Here is a 20,625-nt window from a genome sequence, read left to right as displayed (position 1 = left end):
CGGGCTTTACACGTCTTATGGCCAGCATTTAAAAGTTGGTCTTCAATTTTATTTTATTTTATTTTTTGCTGCATAAATTCCTTAATTAATACCCACATGCTGTTGAAATAGTATAGCAGCAATAATAATTTAACAATTACAGGTAACATGATTAAGATTACACGTAAAACACTGATTAATTGTGACATTACAAAAGTGACCCTAATATAGAAGGCTAATATATATTGGTATTGATAACTGCATTACCAGGATGCTTTTACTACTAAATAGGCAATGTTTTAAAAAATACAATAAAAACATACCATCAGCATTGTCGTATTCCACAGCAACATGGACCACAAGGATGTTTGTCAGATGTCCATTCACCAGCGCATGCGCACATACACCATCAAACACACTTTGACAGACAGGTCGGTGTCTCCATCAATAATAAACACATTTGTCATGACACGTCTTGTGTTTTTGGCACTTTCGCCATGTTTAAGCAAGGTAAGTCTGGCGCTTAAAATTCCGCCATTAACGCCGTTTTACAGGATTTACAGTAAATACAGTAAGTTACATTTTCATAGCGGAGACACTCGAAATCTTTAAGCCACTCTCTCTGAAAGGTTTAACGTCAACTCGTATTTTCCGGTGGTGGAGTTACATTTGAATCCGGATCGTCGTCAAAATATACAGTAATAACCTTGGCTGTAATCGGCTCGCTCTCGTCATGCTCGCGACGCGTTCGTCTTTTCACATTTCCGCGCTTCACGGCAACAAGGAATGACTGACGCTCATATTAGCCAATCTGCGGTCTTCATCATTAAACGCAAGAATTTAATGGTGAAATTTGATTGGTTATGTATTGTTGGAGAGAACACTGAACCTGGGACAGCGCCAGCACGCAGGATCACAATCAACTCACGTCACAACAAAATGGGCAGTCACACAAATGCTCCCAAATATATTTTAAGGTCGCACAGATTCAATTTCGGTCGCAATTTCGAGCCCTGCATTAAGTGCAGAGAGAGAGAGAGAGAGAGAGAGAGAGAGAGAGAGAGAGAGAGAGAGAAACTTAAGTTTTAATTTCAACAAACCACTATTATGGCGATCAGTGTTTGCATTTCATCAGCTCATTTGCATTTAAAAGGACACACCCAAAAACAGCACACTTTTGCTTGCACCTTCAAAGTGGCAATTTTATCATGTGATATAAAATTATCCGTGGGGTATTTTGAGCTAAAACTTCACATACGCACTCAGGGGACACCAAAGACTTATTTTACATCTTAAAAAAGTTTTTTTTAAATGTCCCCTTTAATAATACTGTTAATAATTATTTTTAGGTAATCCCAACACAAGCTTACGGCAGATTCTAAGTATTTTACGAGGTGGCTTAATCGTATGAATTTAAACATCATTCGTATGTTTTATGGGTGGAGTTAGGAGTGGGGTTTTAGTTAGAGGGAACATATCATGAAAATCTGACTTTTTCATGTTTAAGTGCTATAATTGGGTCCCCAGTGCTTCTATCAACCTAGAAAATGTAAACAAGAACAAAATATGACCCCTTTAAAGTATATTGCCCCAGTGTCAGTTATAAGGACAATTTTATCTGACATTGTACATTTTGATGAAAGCATTTTATTATTATGTCCAAATTATTTGACGCCACAACAAGGTACCACTAAACAAGCTCTTATTCTTACATTACTGTAATCTAATCTCACTTAGATTAGATTAGTATTCACAATCTGAATAATATGCAATTTCACACAAATGTACACTGCATGCAACGTTCTTATTATATACACTGATATGTTTATAGATAGATAGGTACATTTAGATAAATTGCTGTACAGTCATTCAACACAGCATGGTGCAGAATACAATCATTTGACTGCACAGACAACTATAATCCTAACTCACATATGATTTCTTTGCGGGTCAAGGCAGGTTTATGCTGGCTTGATGTGGGTCTACAGTAGCTGGTGGAGCAATATAACGCAGGGAGAAATTGTCAACCAGAATCTCTTGAGTAAAGTAAACTTTGCTGGTGAATTTAATTAAGCAGTTAGTAACTATCATGTGCTGGTCAGCAATACATCAGTAATGGGCTTCTCAAAGAAAATGTGCATAAAGTAACATAACAAACTGAATACACATTACATACATGTTAGCTGTATAGTAGTTCAGTAAATGTTGAAGATAAAAAAAAAATGTTAAACAGAGCTCTAGACTGTGATGAAATTATTGAATTGGGATTAATGATGTGGCATGCTTAAACGTTTAATTTAGTAATTGCAACCCTGGATCACAAAACCAGTCACAATGGATTTTTTTTTAGATTTATTTATCATCTAAAAGCTTACAAAGCTTTTCATTGATGTTGTCAGGACAATATTTGTAGACATACAACTATCTGAGGGTGCAAAAAAAAGAAAAACTAAATATTGATTAAATCTCCTTTAAAGTTGTCCAAATTAAGTCCTTAGCAACACATTGATAAATTAATAATGATACAAAAATGTGTATATATTTATGGTAGGAAATTTACTAAATATGTTCATTGAACATAGTCTGTCTTTTAAATCGTAATGATTTTTGGCATAAAAAAATCAATAATTTTGACCCATATTGTTGGCTATTGCTCCAAATGTACTCATGCTACTTATGATTGATTTTGTGGTCCAGGGTAGTAACCATTATTGAACCTTGCAATGTAACACGGACAATGTAATAAATATAAAGAATAAAAAAATATAAGCTAAATTATTTTGTGTGACCTCCTCTTACTTTACCAACAGCAAGAAATAATCTAATGACTTCAAATGTTTTCATTTTGAGTTTCACATAGTTTCTGTTTCTATTTTAAAATTTTAATTAAAACTTTTTATATCTATTACTGCATATTGTTTTGCCATTTTATAAATGTCACATGCTAATACAAACTTTCACACATCCAGGAATGTTAAATTGACTGTGCAAATATTGTTATTTACAATAAATAAATACAAACATTTTACATAAACACTCTTTATTGATATATTTCAGTAGATGACAAATTGCAGCAGGCACTCAAAACTTTTCATTTAGGGACTCTGCATGATACCATTACATTTTTTTACAGACGCTAGGACACACCTCTCAACACCCAGGTCACTCCCGCAAAACTCCTCACACAGTGAACACAGCAGAAGTCTAAAGGATCAATTATCATTGCTTTGGCACAAAATTCATTCAATGACTACATCTCTCAAATTTCATGAATTATTTTCTCAATCAGACACAGCAACTGCCAAAACTCTTTATACATAAAGTCCAATTTGCACATGCTTACATACTGTTTTCAAAACTCTTAAACATATGTTCAAAACAATAACATAATACACAACTGAATAAGACAGCAATTTGCTATATTTCTTATTTGCTATATATCTTAAAATTAAATGCTATAAAAACAATTGGCCAAATGGAGAAGAGTAGATTAGCATTACTATTGTATCTGTATCAGTGGATGGTGTGTATACAAATTCTTGTATGTTGGAATTACTTGGAGTGCAAAAAACTAAAAATAAACTACATAAAATATTGAAGAATTCTGCATCATGTCTGATTCATTCCAGTAACATATATTGCAGTGAATTATAAACAGAGAAAACATTGTATAATGCTACATGTTGTTAGTGTTTTTTAGGTCATTGTTTTGTGGGCTGTCAACCTTTGCTAGTGTTCTGGAAGAATGAGTTGATTTGAGACCTGAATAAAGTGTTTTGGTAGTTGTAGTGCATTTTGAATGTGAAATGAACTGCTTTGCCAAGCTAAAAGTTTGTTGTGTGAAGAGTTTTGCAAAAGTGACCTAAGTCTTGAGAAATGTGTCCTAGCGTCTGCAAAAAACTGCAAAATAATCCTAATAAATTTTTAATGAAAATAAAATGCAGGATTTTAGTAATACACCTGTGAGTGACAACATTCATAAATGGGTCTATATCTTGTTCATTTATGGAAGATTACCAATGCATGGATTAAAAACAAATAATAAATATGCAAATACTGTACCTCACAAAAGTAATGTTTTTTTTTTTGTAGCCCATAGATCGGTCTCAAAGTGTTTCTATAAAAACAGAGCAACTGCTTCTAAATACTGATTCAAATAACCTTATTACAATCATAGTAACGAGAGGTAAAGATAGTGTGCATATATAAAATATAAGTAAGCATTAACTATAACAGATTTGTTGAGATCAACCGAATGTCACTGTACATTTGTAAGGTATTTGCACTGCTCACACACAAATAGGATAGATTTATTTTTGTAATAGCACTATTTACACATCTCTACATTTTAAAGTATTTCTAAGGATTAATTTTATACAGCATTTGACACTTCAATAACATTTATCAATAAAGCTCAGTTGTACTCTGATCACAAAAAGGTTTAACTAGCAAACAGTCAACATTGGCCATCATAACAGTCATCGTATATAAAGAGTAAAACTGATATTGACAAATGTCAACCACATTGTGATCAAAGTCACGATACAGCCACACGTCCGATTACGCGAGAAAGAAACAACTAGTAATACGGTTCTTTTGGCGCTGACACTCGTCGTCCTTACGGAGTTCAGTTTGTCTCTTGCCGTCTCAGTTTCGATCCAGAGGGCCGCTCACACCACCAGCCAATGATGAAGCTGTTATATCAGACAGAAATCAGTCACACGTATCAAACATGCTGAGCATGTTTACAAAGAGAAATAAATGGATCTGCCATTATCAAGAGATATTGGAAAAATCCCACCAAATCTATGCTGAGGATCGGACTCGCCAAAAAAATTAATTTATTTGTGATAACTTTTCAGTAAAATGTCACGTTTAGCATAATTAAAAGTTCACCCATTAAATTTATGTAATCTGCTCAGTTTGACTGTGCACATGAAACAGCTCTCTGCGTTTTATCATCCCTGATTATCAGCGGTAACATCTTACCGTGAACTGCCGAACCTCTCCACGCTCAACCAAATGATGATCAGTCTCTGGGGTTATGGCATATGCTAATTTCTATAAAGATAACAGAGATAACATTTTATAAAATGTTATAAAGTTTTTATATAATTAAATAGTTTTGCTTTGTTTGGTAAGAAGTGTATGCATATGAGGAACAAGATTAATCTTATTACATTACTAAAAACAAACACCTTAGACTGAATTATAATTGGATCTAGTAATGAATGGTTAGAATTGTTAACAATTGTATTCATAATGAATCTGTTTTAGGTTTTATTTAGCATCTTTGAAAAACGACTTACATCACAAAAGCTTCCAGGCAGAGAGCAGAACTTGTAGATGGCGTAGAGAGGCACCATGATCATCGATGATAGAGACAGACCCCAGCCGATAACGTTAGCCCACGTGGGAAAATAATAAGAGCCGTATTTCGGAGGGTTGAAAGTTGCAAAACTGATTACAACCATGAACTGAAAAAGAAAGAAAAGCAATTTGAAATATGAATGGCATAGAAATAGCATCATATTTTTGAGAGAAGCAGTGTTACTGTAAATTTACCAGGAGAAAACAAGGGCTAACAAACTTCCAGCACAGTCTCCAGTACAGACCAGGTCTCTGTCCAATCATCTCCTGGATATCATCACTAAAGCGATCCACACCTAAAAAACGCACACATAAAATAAACTGGTAAACTGCATCAAAGCCCAAATTTCTCAAGATGATCAAAAATGAATGTAACATTACACTCTTTTGGTCGAAAGGTGCTTGGCCAATAGAGGATCAGAACCGCAAAGTCTGACGTGGCTCAACACAAAGATGACGAACTTTGCAAAGGGTATATTTTACTTATTATATTTAGTGTTTATACACTGTAAAATGATTATGTACCTTAGTAGATTTAACAAAAAAAATTTGTATAACCAAAATTTAAGTTAAAAATAACATATGTGAGTAACTCTAAATGGACACATTATTGAGTACATTTAAAGGTGAAATAACCTAAACAAACACGCCCCTTCCCCAATAGAATCTGGACCTTCTTTTGATAGACCCGCCCAACACGATGTCGGTTAGTAGACAAAACTTCATTTTATCATGTATAATCCACTTAATTTTGTAAGAAGGAATAAACGTAATAATTTTATGTTGAAATGAATGATTTTATTAGATATAACTAACTAGGCAGTGAACTTGTAGTTCTCAGCATGCTTTACATGGGACTGCATTCGGAGAGTAAAATTTGTAATTAAACGCTATTGTATGTGTTTTTAACTAAAAATAAAGACTTGTTAGTGTTTAATGTTCATTTATCTTTGAGATTCAGAAAAGTTTCTGTTTCTTCTTTGAGTTTTGTAGTTACCATTGTTCAGAATTGTGTTGCTATTGTAGGTGACGATGAAAATCATGATGTGTTGATTCAAGCAATTAGCAATAACTGTGACTTTCTAAAAATCCTTTCTTTGTATTTGTTTCGAGTAATATTCACTGAATTTAGTATTTTCCTCAGTTGTCAGTTATATTCATTAAAATTAAAGAAATAAACATTTGGAGTATATCAGTCTGTGTGTAATGCGTGGATATAATATACAAGTTTCACTTTTTAAATGGAATTAGTGAACTAAATAAACTTTTTTAATGATATTCTAACTATATGATCAGCACCTGTATGTGTGAAATTTACTTGAAAAATATACACACAAAAACGTGAAAAATAAGTAAATTCTACTTTTTTCAGTGTAGACGGTTTCATTGGACGCACATGCGTCATTGCGGTTATGCGCCTGAACCGTAGTGAACTTCAGGTCTGTATTTATTGTCTATATAATTGGTCTCTGAAACAAATACCTTGTCGAAAAAAATATGTTTTAACTTGCTAAAGACGAGAGGAGATGATGAGCATGGATCACAACTCTGAGGAGAGGTTTGGCAGCCAGGCAAGAATTCAAAGACATGCAGCTAACATTGTGTACATTAATTTTACACAGTACGGCTAGTTCAGTGTAATGCGTTAGAAATGATATTTAAACAAAGGTAATTCACTTGTCATTTATTTCCATTGTTATCAGAAATAAACTACTGTAAAAGGACTCTGCTGTTATTGATTCTATGTGGAAGTCTACCAGAAGTTGCGCAGTACGCAAAAGCCATTTGTTTTTGTTGCTGCTGCTGAAAATAACCTATAATGTTTTTAATAAAAAACAGATGCCCTATAGTGTAACATCATATGTTGTTGCCCATATTTTTAACCAAAACCCCTCAAGTTTAGCCATGCTCCACAAACAAAAACAATTGCAAATGTTGGAAGTACAGTAAACCTCCACAATGGCTTCAGTATAGAGCAAATATCCTGAGTCTTCCTACCCGCAGGGCTTGGATCAAGATGTATAAATGAAATGTGATTGCTCAACAGAGAGAGCAGAGCTGTGTCACAAGCTGAGGGCCAAAGACGCAGGTGTTGTCACATACTGAGGCTTCCAAAAAGGCCACTGAAGCCTCAGGCTAGACTGTCTTGCCCTGGCTGAGAGCCTGTGACCTGGTACCTTTTGGGCGGGGGCACGAACATTGTTCTCCCAGTAATGAACTCTCAGTTAGAAGGTTGCTTTGACTGTCCTGTGCTTATGGAGTAACTCTGAAGTTCAGGTCTTCGGCTGAACTCAAGTATTGCTCATTGCCTCGGGTATGTTTGAAAAGTTCACATTCCTGTAAGCACTGGCTGCTTAACAAAAGGCAGAGAAAATGACTTTTGAAAAATAATTTCTTTATCTATTTTTTTGTCTTGTCTAGAACTCTATTAGCAATTTCAGTATTTCAAGCTGTACAAAATCATGTTTCAGCTTTTTTTGAAGAATAAACTATTCAACTTTTCACAGATATGTCAAGACTATAACCACATATCAGAACAGCGGAACAGCAGAATAATGAAACATGGTCAACTGTGAGCACATCTGCTGATGTGCTGTTTGATAGCCTATCACAACCCTAATGTCACATTAGCTTCACTGGACATGTAAGAACCGGAATCACCCTCACCATAGAACCAGGCAATACCAATGGCCTCAATCAACACACCAAAGAGAATCGATGTTCCTGCTGCAAAATGGTCCAACAAGGTAAACACGTAGATGCCACCCTGGAGGGGGAAGGGGGTGACACCGACAGACAGACAGAGAAAGCAATCAAGATGAATAGAGATTTGACACGTATCTATAGTATACAATATATAGTGTCTTTACTACGTTATTATCCCAGAATCTTGCCACAGAGTCTTTGAACGTATGTGTTTGTGTAACTAGATCAGGTGTACTATTTAACCAAATGAGTGTTTGTCTCTAACATACATTTGTGACACAAAGCAGTGAGATGAGGAACGTGGAGACTACGATGAAGAGTGTGAAGAGCTCTCGATGTTTGTGCAAGAACTTGAATTCATCTATGAGTCCTGTGATGACAGATTCCATCCCTCCCATCTGAAAAACAGTGTTTGATTCTGGTTACACTACTATGGATTTTTCATGCAGGAAGACCTTATAACAAGGGTGTCCAATCCTGCTCCTGGAGGGCTGGTGTCTCTGCAGAGTTTTATTCCAACCCTAATCAAACACACCTGATCCAGCTAATCAAGGTCTTACTAGGCAGACTAGATAAGGCAGGTGTGTTGAGGGAAGTTTTAGCTAAACTCTGCAGGACACCAGTCTTATAACATTAACAATTAAATATATAACAAACAACTGATCAATTAGGGATTTATAGTTATGTATTATTTCCATAAACATTAAAATATATTCCATTGATTCTGTTTACATTACCTAAACGTTACATATGAAATGAAAATAGGAAAGGTCCTAAAACATAACCATGTGGAACACCACAAGAAAAACTAGATGTTTTATGGAGCCTGCTTACTTAAAGTAACCAAAAGCTGTCTATAAATCAAGTGTGATTTAAAACATTTCAGAACTGCTCCTGAAAGATCAGCTTTAGTTTGTGTATAAGAATACACTCTTCTCTTTATCCCCAACAGTACACAATTTGGCTTCTGCCTAATCAAATACACCTAATTCAACACATAGTATTCTGATGGGTGGTCGATAAAGGGGATATTCAAAAGTGTAGTGTTGAGTATCCTCCAAACGGGTTGTTACACTACTGCAATGTACTGGCAAATGCAAATGTACACGCAAAGAAAGATATACTTATATGATATGTCAAGTAGGTCACAGGACATGTTGGGGCTGTTTAGTTTCCCAGACTTGTACCACTTTATTTCGATAGTCCACTTTAGACATTTTACTAATTATGGGTAACTTTGCAACAACTTATCAACTACCAATCTTTAGAGAATTAGTAAACTGTCTGCTTAATATCTACTAATACTTTACTGCGATGATATCGCAAGTATCTTTGCAGGTGCATGTCAACTTATTCCACTTACCCAAACCTCTTCCCTAACTTTAACCCTTACAGTCTACTAATACTCTAATGACAGTTAGTTGACATATAGGTGCAAATTATTGAAAGTTAGTTGATATGTAGTTGCAAAGTTATTTATAGTTAGTAGAATGTCTAAAGTAGACTATCAAAATAAAGTGTAACCCCAAGACTAAAAACAAGTATGGTCAATTTTATTACAGGAACTCACGGCACTGTCGATTCCTAAAGTGAGCAACATGATGAAGAAGATAACAGCCCACACCGAGGAGCCTGGGAGTGTAGCAATGGCTTCTGGGTAAATTATAAAGACCAAACCAGGACCTGAAGAGGAGCAGAGGTCATAATTTGTTCAAACTCGTTCAAATGAATTGCAATTATGACTGAATTTAAAGTGAAGTCTGCAAAGCTTCTTGTGTCACCAAATTGTGCAGAAATCTAAGCTATTCTCTCTCTTTGCCATTGGTTGACCAAACAAATGGTTCTGTTTTAAAGGGTTTTCTACAGCATTCTACACCATTTTTTTTTTTTACAATAAATGCAATCAGAAGAAGTATAAACAATACACTTTAAATTCAGTTTTTTTATGCAAATAAAATGTAGTTGTGAAAACAGTGAATGCAAGCATACCAACAGAAATACAGCACACATGTCACCGAACTCTTACAAAAATTAACCATGGTACCCAAAAATAAGCATGGTTTTCTTCTTCTTTATGCCATTCCAGCATCTACAGCTATATTCATGCGAGTGAATATATTCATTGACCAGTTAATACACAAGTTTTATTCAGACAAGTAGATCCATACACAGGTTGCGGGAGGGACAATTCGGCATCTCCAATTTGCCTAACTTGCATGTTTTTGGCCTGTGGGAGGAAACCGGAGTACCTGGAGTAAACCTCCAAACACAGGGAGAACACGCAAATTCCACACAGAAAGGCCACCTGCCCTAGCCGGGGCTCGAACTGAGGACCCTCTTGCTGTGAGAGCAACAGTGCTACCCACTTATTTTATTTTATTTTAGACAATGACTCAGAAACACAGTCACTCACCGTCAGTGGCAACTTTATCCAGGGCAACGTTGTGTTTTTGTGACATATAACCCAAAAAGGAAAATATGACAAATCCAGAGAAGAAGCTGGTCAGAGAGTTTATGGAGCTGGTTATGATGGCATCTCTATAAGAAAAAGGCACATGTTAAACAAGCACTGCTTCATTCTCCTCAATCTGATATTAAACCAATCTAACACTTATTGTCATCAAAGGATCAAAGCATCAAAGGAATTTTTATTCAGCAATAGAACGTTTTTATATGCGTGCCAACCTGTGAATTGTGCCGTGTCTGTTTGTCTTATCGCTTCAACGTGACTCCTAACTCAAGGTTCGGGATTGCTCACCTATAACAGTTGTTGCTGAATTTGTTGTAGCTGGAGAAGGCGATTAGCACACCAAACCCCACACCCAGAGAAAAACAGATCTGCGTGGCTGCCTCGATCCAGACCTGCGACACAAACGGCCCCGGCCAGCCGCACAAAAGGGGCCGCACAACAGCTATCATTAGAGATAATTGCAGGAAACTCATTCAACAGAAAGATGAAAGACACTTGTGAATACAGGGTAATTTTGCAAATTGCTGCTGCACACATGTGTCTAATCTAATTCTGAAACTGCTGCTTTGAGGTCTCTTTGCCAAGTGGCCCTCTGGGAAAGGATAGTAGATCCTAGAAAAACTTACTTAAGGCTAATAGTAACTTCACCTGGCATTTGTGATGATGAGCGATTCTTTAAGAAATTGATACACATAAATACACACACAGTATCAATTTCTTTGGTTACGCATCGAAACCCAGTTAACACTACTGAACGAAACCAAATGATCAAACGCACAGTCTTCTGTTCACCTGTTCTTCAGGCTTCTCTTACTGAATCATGTTCAACATTTGCTGAACTGGGACCTGTATGGTTTTCAGCAGGTGTTTGTCTGTGTGTTTACAGATGTAAACAGGTGCGAGTGTGTGGGTGCTTAGAAAATAAGAAGCTTTGGTCTCGTAGGGCTGTATATGTGAGTGTGGCTTTATTGTCTCCATAACTTTGCTAAATCTGACAAAACCATCCATGTCCAATACAATTGTTTTTTATGTTTATTATTATTATTAATTGTATCTCAGGTGGTAAAGCATTGTGTTAGCAACGCTTGATACCCAGTGGACACACTGATATAAATGTATAGTTTGAATGCACTGTAAGTCGCTTCGGATCTGCCAATTACATAAATGTAAAAAAATTAAGTTATCTAGATCAATGTCTACCTGAGCATCACACAGACGGAGGAAGTCTACACTTAGGTAAGCTTTAATGCCATCGATGGCTCCAGGCAGAGTGACACCACGCAGGAGCAGAACAGTTAAAACAACATAGGGCATCGTTGCTGTGATCCACACCACCTGTGCACACACACAGACACGTGAGCATAATGAACATAATGTTTTCTTTTCTATGTAAAGCAGCTTTGAAACAATGCAACATTTAAACAGCTCAATATCATAAATTAATTCAATTGAAGGTAGGCAAGCAGGACAATAGAGTTATTTCTGAGAGATGTCAAACCTTCCCTGATGTCTTCACTCCCTTCCACAGACTGAAGTATAGGACCACGATGACTACAGCCAGGCACGCAGTGAGCTGCCAGCGGGGCAGACCCAGATCATTTATCCCTTCACTTTCATGAAGGTGAAGGACCCCTCGCCTGAGACCACAAGAAATACATACTTCATTATGATATTAGAAATAAGCATTAAAGGGGACATTTCACAATATATGTCAAATAAATCTTTGGTGTCCCCAGAGTACATATGTGAAGTTCTAGCTTAAAATACTCCACAGATAATTTATTACAGTATGTTAAAATCGACACGTTGTAGGTGTGAGCAAAAATGTGCCACTTTGTGCGTGTTCTTTAAAATGCAAATGAGCTGATTTCTGCACTAAATGGCAGTGCCGTGGTTGGATAGTGCAGATTAAGGGGTGGTATTATAATAATAAGATCCCCTTTTGACATCACAAGGGGAGTCAAAATTCAATTACCTATTTTTACATGTTTGCAGAGAATGGTTTACAGAAACCAAGATTTCTAGGTTGATAGAAGTACAGTGGACTCAATTTTAGCACTTAAATGGACAAAATCTGATTTTCTTGATATGTCCCCTTTAAATAAGAATATTGATCAAACCAAAATGCATTTCTATTTGAATGCATTTTTATTGCAATGTCTATAGTTTATCTAGAAATGATTCATCTCATTTATCTCGAAGACGTACTCAAAATACTCCAGGGCGGGCGTGGCCTTGTGCGTGTCATTGAACAGGGTGGCGTTGAGATCTGAACAGTTGGGACTGTTCCAGGTGTTATTACAGTTGATCCAGGGAAGTTCAGATGAGAATGAGGAGAACAAATAAAACAGAGCCCAGGCGATGATGACGTTGTAGTAAAATCCCACATACAACGAGATAAGGATCACCGTGAAGCCCACACCTGGGAAAGGGTTTAAGAGCAGAAAAAAATAATATTGTAAATAAAGTTAATAAGGACTGTGTAAAGTAATTTCAGAGAATTGTTCTTAAATGTTAGAAATGTTTTGCTGGAAAATGTTACAAAGACAGTAAACAATGTAAAGAATTGTGGAGTTATGCGATTTTCACATAGGACGCAGTGTGCGCTGCGCTCGCTGCTGGGTTTAGCGCAGCCAAGCGATTTGCGCTCTGCTGGCCAGGCCAAAGTAGGCGGGGTTTTCAATAAATTACTACAGTGTTTATATTTGGGTTAAATAGTGGATGAGGAATACAGAATCTAATTTGCTCGTCTTCATTTCACATAATTGAAGCTGCCTAAAGCTACTTGACTTTTAAACACACATGACATGCCAACTTGAATTGCTACGTGTTTCCATGACACGGCTTTCCTTCCGATGTCTCTGTAGGAGCATAAACTTGTATTTTAAAGCTCCGGGAATTCTATTGGCCGCACGGGTAATCGTCACAGAGCGCATCGCAAAAGTTGAACTATACCGCGCTTTGCTCGACGCAACAAAAAACACCCTCGTGCGGCGCAACCCATTGAAATGAATACGCTTCATAGCGCAAGGCACACCGCGTCCTACCCCACTGCGCAAAGTGACGTCGGAATTACGTCTTTTTCATGTAATTTTTGGATGTCCAAATCCGGTCCATAAAAGGGGTTGTTTTGTAACGCCAGGCGACGTCTTTTTTTCGACGTCTTCTGCACGTCTAAATGTTTACATCCGTAGGACCTCCATGTAAGGACAAGACACATGAAAAAAGCGAAAAGGATTGTCTCCACACTTCACCCATCGCAACACCAAACCACTTCAGTCATTTCCTGCCAGCCGTGGGATTCGAACTACCGATCTCTGGGTTACAAGCAAGTCTCACTAACAACTCAAAAATAAAATGTTAAAATAACGAACTACACATTTAATTACAGATTTTTAATTGTACATTTAGATGAATTTGAATATAATTCAAGAAAGCAGAAAAAACAGTACTGTATAAATAATAAAGACTATTCGTAAGTATTATTCATGTTGGTACAATAATGCTGATATTTGTTAATAAACAAATTTTTATAGGCCTAATCATGTAATATAGACATAGGTATGTCATAGACGTCCAAATGACGTCCAAAGAATCACCCAGTTCAAACGTCAAATGTTGCCCGTAAATATGACGTCCAAATGACGTCCAAAAAATCACCCAGTTCAAACGTCAAATGTTGCCCGTAAATATGACGTCCAATAGGGTCATGGTTGGAGGTCCAAATAGTGGAACTAGTTTGGACGTCGAATAGATGTCCAGAATTGGTCATGGACCGACCGACCCAATATAGACATGATCTGCACGTCTATCCGACGTCCTGTGTTTAGTGGGATGTGAAAGCCACATTAAACATTTTTTCCACATTTCTGTGTTAGGGATTATTTGCCCCCAACTAAATTGTGAGGTTGTAGTGGCATTCAGGTTGTAGCGGTATTTTGAAAGTTAAGAGAGACAGCAACTTTCCCTGGAGAGGGCTTGGTTTTGTGCTGACAGCAGACACGCCCCCAGCGTTTGAGAGCAGAGATTCCTGCCTGTTTTCCCAAGATTTTGATAATTAATTTTATGTTTAAAATCATTTAAATTTGGCTGGGTGGTTAATATCACATTTAATTCCAGACTTTACATGAACTTTAAGGGATGACTTAAATGCATGTTTGAGCATATATTTGAACATATATCAATGCCATTGTTTTGTCTCAAGATGCACACCAGTATTGTTTTTTGTAAGGTTTATTTGTAAAAAATACTTAAATGTCCTAGAATAACTAAAACCTAGTCCTGGATTCATTCAAACCCTGTCCAGGAAACCGCCCCTAAATCACCCAATATATATTAACATAGGTTGAATGGGCACCAAAATACCATTGGGACCTTGTACAGTAGCATCATATCGCATGTGTAACATCTCCTGAATATGCTGAATGGAAAACAACATTTGATGGTTTTCCATAAACAATAACTTACAAAAAACATGACTGTTTTCTATGAATCTTGAGACAAACAATGGCACCAAAATATTTTACGATATGTTAGTGCAAGCTGTTTTTAGTTGACATCTCGTATTTAGGACTAGCTTTATTTAGGACTAAGCATTTAGGACTAGCTTAAGCCATGTTCGGGAAAGCGTCCCTCAAGGTCTGTTGAACTGACCTGAACATTTTACTTTAGTGTTTCACACAAAAACATGACATATAATATCAAATGCATTTCGGACACAGATGTAATGTAAAAAAAAACATTTTGCAACAGTTTGATAAAATCTATATTATTAATCTATACATTTAATCTCATATTAATGTTTGAGTTGAAAACACAAAGTAAACAGAGGTGTTTCCGGCCAGGTCTCTGTGCAGGAACTTAAGAAGATAAAGTTAAAGTCTGCCTATCAGCACCACGTGCCAACAAACCCCTGCGGTTCTGGAAACTGAGTTCTTTGTCTGAAAGCAAATAGCAGGATTCTCCTATCATATATTATCAGCACATGTGTGAATCCCAGCCCCTCTCAGGGCATCGATCCTGAGGAAGCAAACATGTTGATCAGTGATAATTACAGTAATCTCTCGTTGAGTGCCAGGCTTACGGAGAGCCAGGCTTGTGATTAAAATGTCCGTCTCCTTCTCTCTCCCTCTGCTACGTGCTTGACAGCCCGTATTGGACATGGAAAACAGTCATCTTTACCACATGGAGGGAAGCAGATGATGGCTTTGTCAGTGTACCAGACCTTAGCCCAGTGGTTCTCAAACTTTTTGCCATGCTCGCCTCCCGGCACCATCCCCCCAAATTCACCTCCCAGTATGAGAACCACTGCCATAGCAGTATATTTAGACACACTGTATCCACCCTATTTTCGAAAGCGGAAGTGATGTGACGTATTTCCATTTATTGTGCAAGACTCCCGTTTCAATATCCGGCAGGTAGAAAACAGTGTAGTGGGAGCACGCATAAAACATGATTTAAACAGTTAATATTTACTATACCTGCCATGTATAACCCAGTGGGAGGATAAAATGAAGAAGTGACCTGATATATCATATAAAGATATATTCAGTCATTGCATGTTGTTTCTCGGGGGTGACGGGTGTTCAATGTGCAACTTCAAAAGCACAAAAGCATACAATGGGAAAGCCAGTTCGAGTGTTTGTACATGGAATAGACCAAGAATTCATGTTTTTAATTTTTTCAGGCTATGGTTTAAAATGTCATGACTGTCCCTCTGGTGAGTATTTTTTAACGGCAATTTTTTATTGACTTGTTTGAGATTTTATGGCGACACATCAAGCTTCACGCGGTCCGACAATCTTTCTCATTCAACACATTTTAAAAAACAGTGGCGGCTGGTGATTTCTTTTTTTGAGGGCGCACGATGCGAAGTTCGTCCCAACATGTATGACGCTTGTCATGTGTGTGGTTCGTAATTTCAAAATATGTGTTCTGCGCTTTGAGAGATTGTGTGTGCATCACGTGTCCTGACAAAATAAGTGCCTGCTGCAGATGCGTCTAAATGCGTCTTATGATAAAAGAGATGCTCGCGTTTGCCACATACTCGCATAATCTCATGCGTAATCAGAGTTTACTGTTAAGGGAGTGTCTAGCGTGTATTTTGGGGACGTGAGTGTCTCTTTTATCATAAACGGTTTTGACGCGTCTCCAGCAGGCACTTATTTTGACAAAACACGCGATGCACACAGGATCTCTCGACACGCAGGACACATATTTTGGAAAAGGGAACCACACACGTGACACTCCGAACACTTATTTTGAATTAGCGCATCCTCGGATGAGCAGTCACGGGTCGCCACTGGTTAAAAAACCATAACATACATATTAAACTATTACATTTATTCAGTATTGTTTAATTGTTTAATATTATTAAATCACTTCTTTTGCACTAGACATGGGCTTATAAAATGATTTCCTTATTTTAAAATGATTTGCTTTTTCATTCAAAAAATAGCACAAGTGCGCGCAAGCACATAAACATTAACTAAGAAGCAGTTTATGTCATATATTTTCCTTACAATAATCGCATAATATATAATAGCAGAAAACATAAACCAGCTAAATCAGCATAATGTTAGTTGTTTTTACACAATTGTATTTATTGTTTACTGGCAGTTTTTTTGATAGGTTTCACTGGATAGATGTGTGAATACAGATCATGAGTGCATGTGCGCCACCTACACATTCAGCTCTTGTGCGTGTATTATAGTTAAAACAAATGTTTTGTCTAAATTTTCTCAGTTTGTACCAGCTATTATGGCATTCCCTAACTGCACAAATTATGCCAGTCTTCCTGGATTTCATAATAAACATTAAACAAACCAGTCAAAAAGGCACACTTGTGTCCCTCTCAATACAACTACAATTAGCTTTAGTAGCTCATCAGACGTCTTACACAATGGAGCTCAAAGATGGCGGCGCTCACATTTACTTAAATATAAAGTGGATACCTGCTTTCTATATGGTAAAACTTTTGAACAGCACCATAGGTAACACATACTTATTAGACAAAATCTTGGTCATGCCACGAGATGTAATCTTCGATTTAGTACCATGGAATAGGTAGAGAACTCTCTTTATCTCTTATATGCTGACATCAGTCCATCATCATGTGTTACCAGCAAAGTGACAAAATTTACGCCCGGGCTGTTGGCAGACAAATTTTATACTAAAAGCCAATTTTTCTGTCTTCCATTTGACTGGATATGATTTTAGCTGGAGATAAACAGTACCTGTCCGAATGTTTGTACGGATGAGCTCTTTTAGGGGACAAAAACACCTTCAGCCTCAAGAGCCGGCATACGTACAGTATATGCATGATTAACAAAAATGAATACTTATGCACGATAAAAAAAAACGAATAGAGCTTCTAAAAAGTCTTTACTTACCTTTAAAGATAGGGCAGATCTTCCAGACTCCTGCTGCACCTTCACGGTTATACTGACCCAGTGCTAACTCCATATAAAACAGCGGCATTCCAGCAATCACCATGAAGAACATATATGGGACCAGGAAGGCACCTGATAGTACAAAACCACAACACAGTAACAGATATTCAAACAGATATTTAGATATTCAACATCAATTCAGCTACTTATTCTTTATTGCCATATAAAGATACACACACACACATACACACAAACTCATTACCAGAACGTCAAATTAAACTGTAAATGGCAGCTTTCCACAGAAAAATCTATATCTACTTATAGATGAAAACCACAAAAACATTTTTCATTTGACCCTTAACTGAGAATTCAATAGCTGCAGCTGAGATCAATCCAAAATCACACATATTGCTTTGTAAATATGTTTTTATGAATATGTTTCTTCTTTCTCACCTCCTCCATTTTTATAACACAGGTAGGGGAACCTCCAAACATTGGCAAGATCCACCGCAAACCCAATCACAGAGAGCAGAAAGTCGATCTTTTTACCCCAGGTCTCCCTCTCCTCTCCTGAGGGGTGGGTTTGACCCGTAGGGCTGACCAGGGTGGAGGTGGTGAACTGGACCCCATTTTGCTCCTTCACTAGGATCAGCTCCACCTCCTTCGGGCCGGTGGTACTGGAGGGTTTGACGGGGGCGATGGCGGAGGACATGTGTGTGATCGGTAGTTTACCTTTTAGCATGGGTCGCCGGGCAAGGCAGAGGATGGAGAGAGGACCTCTGTTTGTAGATACAGAAGCCTCTCTGACAAGATGAGAGAGGAATGATGGATGGAGAGGGGGATAAAGAGAGACGGAGGGAGGGAGGAGCAATTCAGCCATGTTGATAATTGAGCAACCAAAATTGGCATCATCATAGAACAGACACCTGAAATCAAACATGCCTACCAACGGTCTTACTAAATGTAATATAATGTTTATTTTAACTAATATATAAAAGCTGTTGGTAAATCTGGGGGTCCCAAATTTAATAAAATAAAATGTCTCTGTAAAGATGGAAAATCCATAGATCAAAGTGACAAAGGAAATGTATTCAGATTCAATAAAAAAATCTATAAATAAATTTCACATGTATAAATCATTATACATACTTAGTCTAAATTTAAAGTACTATAAAATATGCTATATCCAAAGCTCATGCCACAGTCCAGTAGCATAACCCTAGAACATTTAAAATCGTCAGATAACCTTAAAAAAATTGTTTCAGACATAATCAGATTTATTCAAGGTGAAAACGTATAAAAATCTACTTGACTACATTAGATATACTTAAAAAATGTAATTTTTTACGTTACAAATGCACATTTGAACTGTACAGTGCATACCATACCAAGTATTTTAAATAGTTTATTTAAAATAAAATTAAAATAAATTAAAAATTAAAATAATAATTATTGTTATAATAAATAAATAATTCATTTATCTGGTTTATTTCATTCAAATTGAATAAAATAAACTATATCATGCAAATTATTTTATTTAAAAAAAAAAAAATACTTAAAAAGAAGAAACAAATAGAAATTGCAGCATATTGCTCAAAAATACTTCTGAGACAAATTCTGCAACAAAGCCAAGTATAAAAAAGCAGATTCTGCGCAGGAGAAAAATAATTGTTTTGCTCTATTAACAGGTTGCAAATCACAATGAGAAAATCATAAAACCAGCATCTTTTGAGCTTTTACAATTCTAAATTTCAACCAAACACAAAAAATGACAAACAGTAAAAATCTTACCTTCAGGGTAATGTTAAACACTTCTGGAAAATCCTCTTACGACTCTAGGCACTGATGATGATTGTTAATTTGTGAGACAATTTTGTACATTCTGTTTAACCGAATAAAAAAATCTAGATTTAAATAAAAGATGGTAAACAGTTGATGGACAGCTGTGAATGTGGACGGTCTTTCTCCTACGCTGGGCAGAAGCAGACACAGTCCACTGACCAAAGGGGGGTCTGGAGATGTCTGTGGGATTTCCAGAAATAAGAAATGCAAGTACCTTCCCAAATCTCCTCCCACCTCCCTATCTCTCTCACCTCTTTATTTTTCTCAATTTTCCTCCATTTGATCATTTATGACATTTTTTTATATTGTAGGTGTTTTTACACAAGTACTGTATAGATGATATAGCTTAGCACATAATGGACACGTACGTATCAAATTTTGTATAAATTAAGCATGCATTCATTTTAAATACTTGTTTATTTTTTTAATTGTTTGTGGGGATTTAGTCATTCATGGCATTAATCCTGGCCTGAGGCTGGAAATTAATCATTTGAAGTTGGCATCTGTTAAACTGAGACAACTGATTGGCAAGCACAGCGTAACAGATCAAAGAGAGGGTTATCAACTTACCCTTTACACAGATATGACAAATTCACCACCCATTAGGGACCCCCCAAAAAAGGATAAATCTTAAGACGTGCTTGAAGTGTTTATGGTGATCAGAACACAAACCTCACACAGTATGAAAAATCCATATTATGTTATATAATTATATTACATTGTACATAATACAAGTAAAGAACCTTACAGTTAAACAGCAACATTTCCAACTTTAATATGTTAAACTGCCAAGCAGATATAAAAAAGAAGAATACTGTTTAACCACAACATTATGCAAGGTAGAAAAACAGACCCTGGACCACTAAG

The 20,625-nt window shown here is 36.7% G+C and overlaps 1 protein-coding gene across 1 annotated transcript; it reads right to left on the bottom strand.

The window, feature by feature from the left end:
• Positions 1 to 3,821: 3,821 nt before the first annotated feature.
• On the bottom strand, positions 3,822 to 19,926 carry slc6a3 (solute carrier family 6 member 3). Its single transcript, XM_055211875.2, has 15 exons — positions 19,708 to 19,926; positions 18,370 to 18,719; positions 17,917 to 18,048; positions 12,734 to 12,947; positions 12,024 to 12,162; positions 11,726 to 11,860; positions 10,814 to 10,917; positions 10,469 to 10,593; positions 9,626 to 9,738; positions 8,325 to 8,453; positions 8,017 to 8,116; positions 5,545 to 5,645; positions 5,289 to 5,456; positions 4,969 to 5,040; positions 3,822 to 4,673 (listed from the first exon to the last, which is right to left on the bottom strand). The coding sequence occupies exons 2-15, from the start codon at positions 18,656 to 18,658 to the stop codon at positions 4,650 to 4,652; spliced, it is 1,845 nt and encodes a 614-aa protein (XP_055067850.1). The 5' UTR covers positions 18,659 to 18,719; positions 19,708 to 19,926; the 3' UTR covers positions 3,822 to 4,649.
• Between the last annotated feature and the right edge of the window lie 699 nt (positions 19,927 to 20,625).

Source organism: Misgurnus anguillicaudatus, chromosome 10 (assembly GCF_027580225.2).
Source record: "Misgurnus anguillicaudatus chromosome 10, ASM2758022v2, whole genome shotgun sequence".
NCBI classification, from domain to species: Eukaryota; Metazoa; Chordata; class Actinopteri; order Cypriniformes; family Cobitidae; genus Misgurnus; species Misgurnus anguillicaudatus.
This window is presented reverse-complemented; position numbering and strand designations above follow the sequence as displayed.